This window comes from Vulpes lagopus, chromosome 15 (genome assembly GCF_018345385.1).
Source record: "Vulpes lagopus strain Blue_001 chromosome 15, ASM1834538v1, whole genome shotgun sequence".
Lineage (NCBI taxonomy): Eukaryota > Metazoa > Chordata > Mammalia > Carnivora > Canidae > Vulpes > Vulpes lagopus.
In genome coordinates this window covers 10765185-10776875 of record NC_054838.1, presented here as the reverse complement: position 1 = coordinate 10776875, position 11691 = coordinate 10765185, and the positions used below count along the sequence as shown (strand labels likewise).

Genomic DNA, 11691 nt, shown 5'->3' with positions numbered 1-11691 from the left:
GATGAAAGTATATGAATAATCACAAAAGAAATATCTAGGAGAAAGGAAAACGATACTGTATGAATAAAAGCAACAATGCCGAAAGTGTATTGAGTACATACTATGTGCCATGTTCATTATTGATGTTTCTCAGGACTTCATTAAATCCCAACTCTGCAATGAAGCTACTGATTCATGCCTGTTTTCAGATGAGCTAAATGAAGCTTAGAGTAATTTGTTTATCATGCTAGTAAGTGCTAGAGAAGACTTGAACCAATTTTGTCTGAGTTTAAATCCCATGTTTTCAATTTTTACACTCTTTTCCCAGTGATATGACCTACTGAATACTGACTATGTGCCAAGAACTATGCTACCTGCTTTAGATGGGTTAAAGACCGACAATAACCCAAAAACGAAAACTGAGGCTCTGGGATATTAAGTAACTTACCTTAGGTCACAAAACCAGCAAGAGGCAGCACCAAAGCTTTAAGTCTAGCCTGTCTGACTGTGCCTTTCCTATGACATTATGATGTATATATTCCCATCCTTTACTCCTTCCCCCCTCGCTAAATCCCTCCCCTTTTCTACATTTCCAGAATCTACCTTTAAGGCTTAGCTAATATCTTATCACCTCCAGAAGACTTTCAGGAACATATCAGCCCACTGTTGCATTCCTATTGCAATGATTTATACATCATTTACCTTGGTCAAGACAAATTTGTATTTGTCAGTTCCCTGTTCTTTTTATGCTCTATGTCCCCAGTCAGTCAGTCAACCCATGAAAGTGCCCAGTAGCAGCTTCCTCAGGCAGTTTGTAGCATCCAAATGTACCTTACATTACTTTCAACTAAGCCTCTAGAGGAGAATCATGTCATACAATTTGTATTCTCCAAGATAATTGGCAGAGTCCTAAAAATATATTAGGGCTTAGTAATGTATTGATTGGCTCCAGCATACCTTAAAAATAGGACATTTTTTAAAATGGGAAGTTTTCAGTAATAATAACAACAGTAACAGCTAACACTATATATGTGTGTGTGTATATGTGTATATATATGTATATATAGATAGAGAGAGATACTCATGACAATCAATGATGTCATACTATGGTTATGCCTGTTTTACAGAGGAAACTGAGGAACAAAAAAGTTTAATGACTTGTCCAAGGTCACACAGTTAATAAGTGGCAGTCAGGATCCAAACTCCTGCAGTTTCATTCCAGAGTCAGCATTTCCTTGTCTACATTACAATACTACCTGCATTCCATAGATGTTCTAAGATTAAACAACTCTCACACCTTAAAAAATTAAAAACTCACACATTACTGCTGCTATAAACACTGTTTCAGAGGAGCTGTGGAAAGGAGAGTCTGTATTTAGTAGAAAACCTGAGCAGCAGATACAAAGCTACTGGGAAAACAAGAAGAAAAGAAAATTGAGAAGTATTTCTCTTTAAAAAAAAAAATAGAGTGTGCCATTTTCGCACAAAGTTTCTGTGATTTATAAAGCATCTGTACTAACTTCCTCTCATTAATACACCAAATTATATAGCATACCTCCAGAGTGAGCAACCATTGTTAGCAAAAACCCTGCAACTCTACACCAGAATCATGTAATCTTGATCCAGTGAAATGCAACCACCTCTGGACTGACACACAACAGCTGTTTAGAGTGTCAGAAAAATGGCCTGGTGAAGGTCCCAAGGAAAAACTGGAAAACAGAACGTTGATTTCCAAATCTTTTGAACTTGATTAAGCTGTTGGCAAAAGCAGGGAAAAAAATACAAGATATATTTCTACTTTAAAAGGGCAACAAGAAATTCTTGATGATTTAGAGATGATGAAAAGTAGAAGCAAGTGATGTAGGTTTGTGTATAATTCATAATTCACAATTTGTGAAACCCTTTACTGTGCAGTATTTCTTTTAATTCATATAATAACTTGGTATAATCAGTAATATTATCATCTCTACAAAATTGGCCTATACAAATAGGGCTCAGAAGATAATGTTCCACAGTTACTTAGCTAAGACGTGGTGAAGTGGGGCCTAAAATCCAGGTCCTCTAAAATAAAGCTCCTTTTTTGTATCATGTGATTTTCTCTTGAAGAAAATGGAAAGAAGAGCCTGACTCATTTTATAGAGAAAAAAAAGTACTAGTGTTTTCAAATAGACAATGACTAAAGTATAAGAATGACAGGTCTCACCTCTCTTTGCTCTTTGAAGGAAATGATACATCTCCCCCTTTCAAAGTAAAATAAGAAGTAATGAGCAAAGGCCTTCCTGGTTGCTTTCCTTCTCCATGTTCCCTACCTTTACTCCTCCCTCCTAGGATCTGGACAGCGTACCAATCTCTGTAACACAGTACAAACACAGTGGTGTCACAGACACAGGAAAAAACAAGCACCATGACTCTCTTCAAGGAAACACCAAAGGAAAACCAAAGAAACTCTAGAAACCTGAAAACAAAGCAATTTTCTAACATAGCACAGCAAAGTTCTCCAGAGGAAATGAAACTATAAAATGATTATGCAAAAGCATTGTATGATGTGCTCTTTGTATGATGGGGAGTATAGGGAAGCTAATGGAAGAAAATTAAAAAGCAGGCAGGTCTATCTAGAGTTTATTATGGCTGCAGAACTCTATGTCACAAAGTAAAGGGAACAGAGCTCAACGGGCAAATCTACCCTTTCTCAGAACTGAACGCATAAAACTCTTTCAACGTTCATATGTAAGAAATGGTAAGTCAGACATTTTGCCGTAGAGGCAGCCACTGTGATAATGCCCACAGTGGATATCCCTGGGGACATCTCTAGTTGTAGACATGCCCATAAGCTTTGGCAGGTTGCCAGTCTAACATGTAGACACATGGTTCCAGATAAGGAAGACTCTAATTAACCCAAGTATTATTTTTCTCACCATTCTTCTTTTATTAATTCATTCAATATAAATGTCATATGCCTCGCCCTGTTCTAGATTCTGGGGATAAAGCAGTGAATAAAATAAAACCCCTGCCCTCATGAAGCTTGCATTCTAAGTCCAAACTAAAATACATGCAAGATTTCTTCCACTTCTGATATCGCATGGCTCCACTAATAGAGAAAAATCTTAAATTGCAAATGTCCCATGCAAAAGGATACTTTGAGCACCTACAGGTATCATGTTAGAGCCTCAGCATCCAGGATGCTTTATCCTCAGTAAAAGCTTTTAAGTGAATAGAGGCAATCACTACATCATTGATGGCAAAACGGAAACTCAAGATGATTAAATAAATTACCTATGATTACACAGATAGTAAGTGGCAGAGCTAAGAACTGTACCTTAACCTAATACTATCCTAGGCCCACTTAATAACTTTGATGAAACCAGTTCAGACTTTATTTTGAAGGACTATTCAGTTATTTAAAGTCAGTTTCCCAGCAGTGAGTCTCTGCCTCTTTGTTTACTTCTGCATTTATTCCTTGATAGTATGAAGGATTTGTTACATGTTTGTTTTAATTTCCACAAATACTCAGAAACTATACCTAGCATATAATGCTACTGGCACATTACCCAACCAATAATTATATGGAAATTTTATTTTCAAACCCAACTTTTTCCTTCTCTCCAAAATCTCCCTACTTCCGTTGGGCTAGAGAATCTTTAACGGCTTCTGGATAAAGACTCTGGCTAAAAGACTCCAGCAGGAATTAGCTAAGCTCAGTACACAACAATAACCTTACCCCAATATTTTTCCCTGGAAAAAGCATCCAACAATCCACAATCCAGGGCTTACAGGATGAGCCCTTACCAGGTGGGTTTTTTTCTAAAACTTAACTGGTTGACCCAAAGACTTGCATTTTCAGGGAAAGGAAAACTTTTTACCTGCTAACCTAGCTAAGGGTAATTTTCTTTATTGCACCAACAAGTTGATCTACTCTGCAAGCACTTCTTCCTTAGGGAACTCAGAGATTGCACAGGAGCACTAAATTGCAAGCAACGAGACTTGAGCTCTTGTTCTAGTTCTGTCATTAATAAATTATTTTACATTAGGCAAAATCACTTATCCTCTCTGGGGTTACTATGCTCATCTATAAAATAGGGAGAATAATACTTACCTTGATTGCCTCATAGGGTACTCAGAGGTAGAACACATGAACTAATGGTCATAATATCAATTTGAAAAATATAAAGCATCCCACAAATGTAAAGTAGCACAATTAATTATTAGTATTATTACTCAGAATTACTGTGTATTCCAGAGGCTAGAAAACCGTTTGTAAAATCAGTTAGAAAGCGGCAGGAGCAATGTGACATGGCAAGAAGACCAAAGCTTGAGTGTCAACCTGAGGTAGAAACCCAGACTTGGCATGATCTTGGCAAGTGCTTTAAATTCTTAAACAAACTTAAAGTTACCTCCTCTGAAAATGCGTATAGTATACTGTAAAACTTCTATGAAGAATATCTAACAAATACTTACATATATATATACCTGAAAGCATCTTGCTCATATGGTATAAAATGGTATCGTTACTACGAATTTCCTCTTCTACAAAGCTTAGAGTGTCAGGGTTTTATCTAGCATTCATACCATGTGAACAGCTGAAACATCTGTAATAACAAGCACTTGAAGCTGATTTTAAAAGAAAAAATCACCACCACCAGCTACAACAGCATCCCTGATCAACATATTAAAGCAAAAAATTTAGATGGTAGTTAACCGAGCATATTAGCAATTGGGCCAGGGTTTAGGAACCAGTCGTATCAATGGGTATTTTTTCAGTCACTCAGACAAACTGTTGTGCTTATTTCAAATCCACTGCACTGAGGCTCTCTTTGTGATTGTGGATTGTTGGATTATTGCCTGCATTTCTGTCTTCTGTGAAAACGCCAAATGTATAGAAATTTCAGTCACCGGATTAAACGTTCATCTTGACAATATATTATGCTGTTTGGTGTCATGCTGACATCCTATTGATGATGTTCATGACTTTATATGCTTTATTTTGTTCTTTGGTTTCAGCAAAAAGAAAACCAAAAAGCCCTTAGACTAATGAATTCAGATTCTTTTCAGACACAGTGCTGCTTCTCTTCCCTGAGATCAGGAAAGGGATATATTTCTGGTTGCAGACATATGTGGTACAGACATGAGATCACAGCTTTAAGCTTAATAGAAGAATATAACAATCTACTCACTGTTTACACTTTAGCCCAAAGGGCAGCTGGAAATCACAACCAACCATATGCAGTGCCGAACAAGTGGTCATGACTTTATTAATAAAGCCAAGTATTAACGAATAAGATTCTGGGAATGGTACAGTGAGAGGCAGGAGTGTCTTACCATAGGCCCCTCTAAGTACTAGGCAGAGGGCCCAGGCTATTGTTGAAAATGTCCTTTGGGATTAGACTGCTCTCTCTGCCAGGATTTCATTTGCCATCTTTCATATTTCCCAGTTCTCCCATACAGTGTTTAATCAGCTGCTGGGGACTGGTTAGAAAGGACTCCTATTCTTCTTACATCCTGACATCCTAAAAAGGGAATGAATTACAGAATTATCTACAACAATTAAATTAAATCACACAAACAGAATGCTTTTTATACTATGAAGAACTACTTCAAGTAGAAAAAGACACAAGTGATATCTCATTTAATCCTTCCAAGTCTATGATAGGTATAATAATATTAGCCCCAGTTTATTGATGAGAAACTGATTAAGAATACTGCAAGTAAACTGGGGAACAAAGCTTTATACCTAGGTCTAAATCCCACACTTTTGCTATTCAACAGCTGTCACAGAGAACAAATTAATTGATAATCCATGGCTATTTTCTTTCTGCATTGAGATGTATACAAATTTACTAGCCAAATGTAGTATTCAAACTTTAACACTGAAGTATTTCTTATGCAAATCAGTGTCACAATTTACAAATCTATCTAGTTCTTTTATTTCTTTTCTGTACCTAACAAAGTCAGGTACCAAATTTGTAACCCAAATACAAAAATCATAGGACAAGTGTCAGAGCATAAAACCATTAAAGAACCTTCAAGCTTTTACCAAGGTGAGTTGGCTCTACTGGGGCAACAAACATTAATAATGAATAACTCTTGTGAATATGACTGCTGATATAGATGGTGCAGAAGTCAGAAGTTTGAGGCAACAACCAGTTCATCCAAGTAAAGTTTATTCAACTGTAATTTAAAAAAGGGGGGGGGGCAATCTGAATCTCAGTCCACTTCCTCAGACTAGATTTAAGTATATAACTTGGATTTTGCTGAAACATGTTTTGCTTTTAAATGTGTTCTGATTTTGGTTTTGCTTTGTTGCTGAAACAGGAGTAAAATTCTTACTTTGAAGTACTTTGTATTATCTTTTTTATTGAAATTATCACTGTCAGGCTAATTATACATTCAGTTTTCCACTGGGCCCAGCATGAGAACGATATTCAGGAAAATAAGAGCAGAGGAAAGAACAATGTTCTAAATGTCCTTTCCCCTCACATCAAACCAGATTCATGATAGGCAAAGAGAGAGTTTAGTCTCTACTGAGATCCCTGATGATGCCACTGGGAGCCCAAGCCATTCACACAGTTATTGCACAGAATGCAACCACATTTTCTCCCTTGGGGCCTTTAAAGAAAAGGACTGGCTCCCAACCACAGATACTAATATGTAACCACAGCACAAGGCAAGAGTAAGAGAATGACCCAGTGAAGAATGGGGTTTTTCTCCAATAATTATCCCAAACAACTACAAATCACCTTGACATATAGCTTTCAATCTTACCCTTCACTTAGACACATTACCAAATGAAAATGAGAGATTAACAAATGCTAGGAGCTTATAATAAAAGCATGAATGGGAAAGTAATAATAGTCAACATTTCCAATTAAACACTAGTATCAGCATAGAGAGAAATTGTTGTCTAGTACTTCAAGATAATATACATACACAAACATAAAGCCTATGGACATCATAAAAGTAACTTTCCTAGGAAGTATTAAAGTGTCTATTGGCAACAAAATAATCCTTAATTAATTAGTATTTCTATTATGATTCTACAAATTATAATAGGCAACAGAGATATAGCAAACAGAGTACTGAGCATTAAATAATCACTAAAAACTATATCTTATTTTCTGCAATATCTAAGTTCTTTGAAAGTTTATATAAAAAGTGAACAGATGTCTTTTCAGCAAATGGTACTAAGAAAACTGGATATCTTCAAAACAAGGGATTTGAACCCTTACTTTACCCTATTCATAAAAAAATTAACTCAAAATGGATCAAAGACCTAAACTTAAAAGCTAAAACTATAAAATCCTTAGAAGACACAGGGGAAATCTTTAGGACATTGGATTTGCAATGATTTCTTGAATGTTCTGCAAAAGCACAGGCAACAAGAGAAAAATAGATAAGTTGGACTTTGTCAAATTAAAAAACTTATGTGCATCAAAGGACACTATCGAGTCAGGGAAAAAACAACCCACAGAATGGGAGAAAACTTTTTCTGATAAGGGATTAATATCAAGAATATACAGAAAACTGCTACCACTCAACAAATAACTCAATTCAAAAATAGGCAAAGGATTTAAGGAGACACTTCTCCAAACATCTACAGATGACTAATAAATGTATGGAAAGATGTTCAATATCATCAGTCACAAGGCAAATGCAAATCAAAACCACAATAAGACAAAACACTACACCCATTAGGATGGCTATTATCAAAAAAATGGAAAATAACATTTTTCTCACCTACTACTAACTCCCTTACCTTCTTCAACAAGTCTTTGCTCAAATGTCATGTTCTCTATGAGTTCTATTCTGATTATCCTATTTAAAATTGCTTCCTTGCACTATCAATTTGCCTTATCCTACTCTATATATTTTTCTTTTTCTATAGCACTTATAAACTTCTAATATACTATATAATTTACTTACTTATGCTTATTGTTATCTGTCTCTCCCTTCTATAATATAAGCTCCATAAGAACTAAAATTATTTGTGGCATTCGCTAATATATTTTAAGTGCAAGAATAGTACCTGGCATATGATAAATGCAATAAACATTTGCTGAATGAATAAATTAATCTCTTACATGGAGACAGAAAATAGCTTAGAAGTTTTGAAAACCTAATTATTCTTAAAATTAATCAGTTTTAATCCCCTTCAACACCAAATATTACATATATCACACCAAATAACCAAAGTACTATGGCTTACAATGGAAACTGTTCCACTTAACATTTCAGTGGAATGAGGTCTTAAAATTTTATTCATATCAACATTCACAGTACTGTGCCAGTTATTTACTTATTGTCTTTTGACTCTCACATCACCCTTCAATTCTCTGCTCTGTGATTCTGGGGCACTATATTTCCCAGGCTCTCTTGCCAGCTGGCTTCCTATTCGATTCTGCCAATGAGAGGGACTAGTGGGAAATTAGAAGGTAGAAGGAGGAGAAAAGAGACTTCCTTTTTCTAGCTCCTGTCAGCATCGCTCCAACAGCAAAATACACTTATGGCTGCCCCATTTTACATTCCCACCAGCAATGGCTTCTTTTAGCACTCCCAATGCCAGCTGCCTCAGAGATACCAGCTGGCCACACTCTCTCCACGATTAGAGCATAAGCCATGCCATGTTTCCCTCCATGATCTGAGCACAAGTCTCACAGCTTACCCTCTCCCCACAAGTCAAAGCCCCAGTTGTAAGATTTTCCAAGTTCCAAAGTCCAAGGAACCCAATTTCCTCCATTTTGTTCCACTACTCCTATGGCTGGAAACTACTCCCTGCAAGTTATTAATCTGGGTTATCTCATCTTTTTTTTTTCTTTTTCAGCCTTCTAATTCCTGTGTAACAAATTCCCTCAATTAAATCCCACCTGTCTGAATTCTTTCCCATGGTTTTATTCTCCTGACTAGATGTGACTGTACTTGGTACAGAATAAAACTGCAGGCAGACCAAAAGATTAACAAAAGAATAAATTTCTATTTTCATCACTTAGAATTAAACATAATACAAATATTTTCCATACTAACTTTTTTTAAATGTAAGATTACCTTTATTAGTATCTAAACCTTAGGTTGAGCTACTGGCTCATGAGTTTTCTATCTTTTTAAAAATTTTTAATTTCAATATGATTAATATGCAGTGTTACATTAGTTTCAGGTGTACAATGTAGTGATTCAACAATTCCATACATCATCCGGTCCATACTATCTTAACCAAAGAATGCAAAAAAGAGTGTTTCAAATAGAACAAATAACAGATTGAGATCTATAAGGTACTATGCTCATATTTATATACTCTCATAGTGGTAAATTTTTATCTCCTCTCTCTGGCCTATTCTACATCTCTATTTGAATATATAATATGCATGCCAAATTTAACACATCCAAAACTGAGCTCCTGATATTTCCTCAAACCTGTTCCTTCCAAAGTCTTTCCCATTTGATTTAATGGCAACTCTATATCCTTATAGCTTCTCAGGTCAGAATCCTGGAGTCATCTTTAATTCCTTTCTTTCTTTCATCCTCCAAATCTAATCTGTTAGAAAATCCTGTTAGTTCTTATTCCAAATACATTCAGATTATAACTACTTCTGACCACCTCCATTGCTACTCCAAGCCACCAATAACTGTAATCTGGATTATTACAAGAGAGTTTTAAGTGGTCACTCTGCTTCCACTCTTTTGCACCTCTACAATATATTCCCAGCAACAAAGTGATCCTTTTAAAACTGAAGTCAGCTCATATCACTCCTCTACACAAAATGTTCCAATCATTGCTCAACTCACAGTTTATAAAAGCCAAAATCCTCACATGATCTGTGTTCCTATGTGATCAGGTTTCTGTTACCTCTATGACTTTATCGCCTATTATTTCCTCCTCACTCACTTGTCTCAGCCATTCTGGTCTCATCTCTGTTCCTTGAATATCCTGGCTCATTTCCATCTTAGAACCTTTTGCCTTGGTCTCTCCCTCTGCCTGGACCACTCCTCTTCACATATCTGCATGGTTCCTTTGCTGTTATTTCAAGTGTTTGAACAACATTATCTTCTCAAAGACACATTCCCTGACCATTCTATTTAGACTGCACACACCTCCAACACTGGGCGTTCCCTATTCTCTTTATTTTTCTCCATAGCATTTATCCTCTAACTTACATAATTTACTTTTTTAATATTGTCTTTCTCCCTCCACTAGAATGTAAGCTCCTTAAATTTCTGTTTTGACAGGAATTTATGTTTTGTTCATTGCTCTATCTTCAATGCCCCCAGGGCCACAGGGTGCCTGGCACATAGTAAACGCTTAGTAAACATTTGTTGAATGATCCAAACTCCAAAGCACCGAAGATTGAACAAATATAAAACATGCATGGAGGAAAACTCTTGCACTGTTGGTGGGAATGCAAACTGGTACAGCCACTCTGGAAAACAGTGTGGAGATTCCCCAAGAAGTTAAAAATAGAGCTACCCTACAATCCAGCAATTGCACTAATTGGTATTTATCCCAAAGATATAGATATAATCAAACAATGGGACACCTGCACCCCAAGTTCATAGCAGCAATGTCCACAGAGCAAACTTGTGGAAGGAGCTGAGATATCCTTTGACAGATGAATGGATAAAGATGTGGTGTGTGTGTGTGTGTGTGTGTGTGTGTGTGTGTGTGTGTGTGTAATGGTATATTACTCAGCCATCAGAAGAGACGAATACCCACCATTTGCTTCAATGTGGATGGAACTAGAGGTTATCATTCTGAGTGAAATAAGTCAATTGGAAAAGGACAATCATCACCTGGTTTCACTCATACATGGGATATAAGAAATAGTGAAAGGGATTATAAGGGAAAGAAGGGCAATTGAGTGGGAAAAACTAGAGAGGAAGACAAACCATGAGAGACTCCTAACTCTGGGAAACAAACAAAGGGTTGTGGAAGGGGAGTGGGTAAGGGGATGGGGTAGCTGGGTGATGGGCACTGAGGAGGGTACTTGATGGGATGAGCACTGGGTGTTATACTATATGTTGGCAAATTGAAGTTAAATTTTAAAAAATGGTATGCTCAAAAATAAATAAATAAACATGCACGGAAATACAATGTGACATATACATGCATATATGACCTGAACTATATTTTGAAGAATAAAACTCTATTACAAACTCCAATACTGGGATCCCTGGGTGGCGCAGCAGTTTGGCGCCTGCCTTTGGCCCAGGGTGCGATCCTGGAGACCCGGGATTGAATCCCACATCAGGCTCCCGGTGCATGGAGCCTGCTTCTCCCTCTGCCTATGTCTCTGCCTCTCTCTCTCTCTCTCTCTCTCTCTCTCTGTGACTATCATAAATAAATAAAAATTAAAAAAAAACTCCAATACTATAGTACAGTACTATACCAAGATTATTTATTCTTTTCCATCAAAATCTCAAAATAAATTTATAATCCTACTAAATAATATACAGAGGCTCCCTAGTACAGTGTTTAAGACTCATTTTGCCTGGCTTACATTATTACTTCAACATCTAGTAGCTCTGTGGCACTGGGCAAGTTACTCAACCTCTGTACCTTATTGTCATAAAATAGTAACAATAAAAATAATAAAACCTAGCTCATAGAAATTAGGTAAAGGTTTACATTATGTAATGTATTTGAAGCATTTTAGCACAGTATGTGGCCCATAGATAATACTCAGTATATTTTAGCTATCATCATATAAGGCATATATGATGCCGTTT

General features: G+C 36.5%; 1 protein-coding gene across 23 annotated transcripts in view; it reads right to left on the bottom strand.

Moving 5' to 3' along the window:
* Positions 1-11691, bottom strand: part of SOX6 (SRY-box transcription factor 6) — a 585747-nt gene that overhangs the window by 366314 nt on the left and 207742 nt on the right. For 2 of the 23 annotated variants that reach the window (XM_041730049.1, XM_041730052.1), the window contains exon 1: positions 2183-2531. The exons of 13 other annotated variants lie outside the window; for them this stretch is intronic. In XM_041730049.1, the coding sequence (XP_041585983.1) occupies positions 2183-2460 (278 nt within the window). In that variant the 5' untranslated portion in view covers positions 2461-2531. Of the gene's footprint in view, positions 1-2182; positions 3794-11691 lie in introns of those variants that run through there. 8 more of the 23 variants (XM_041730045.1, XM_041730047.1, XM_041730044.1 and 5 more) reach the window with 8 other exon arrangements.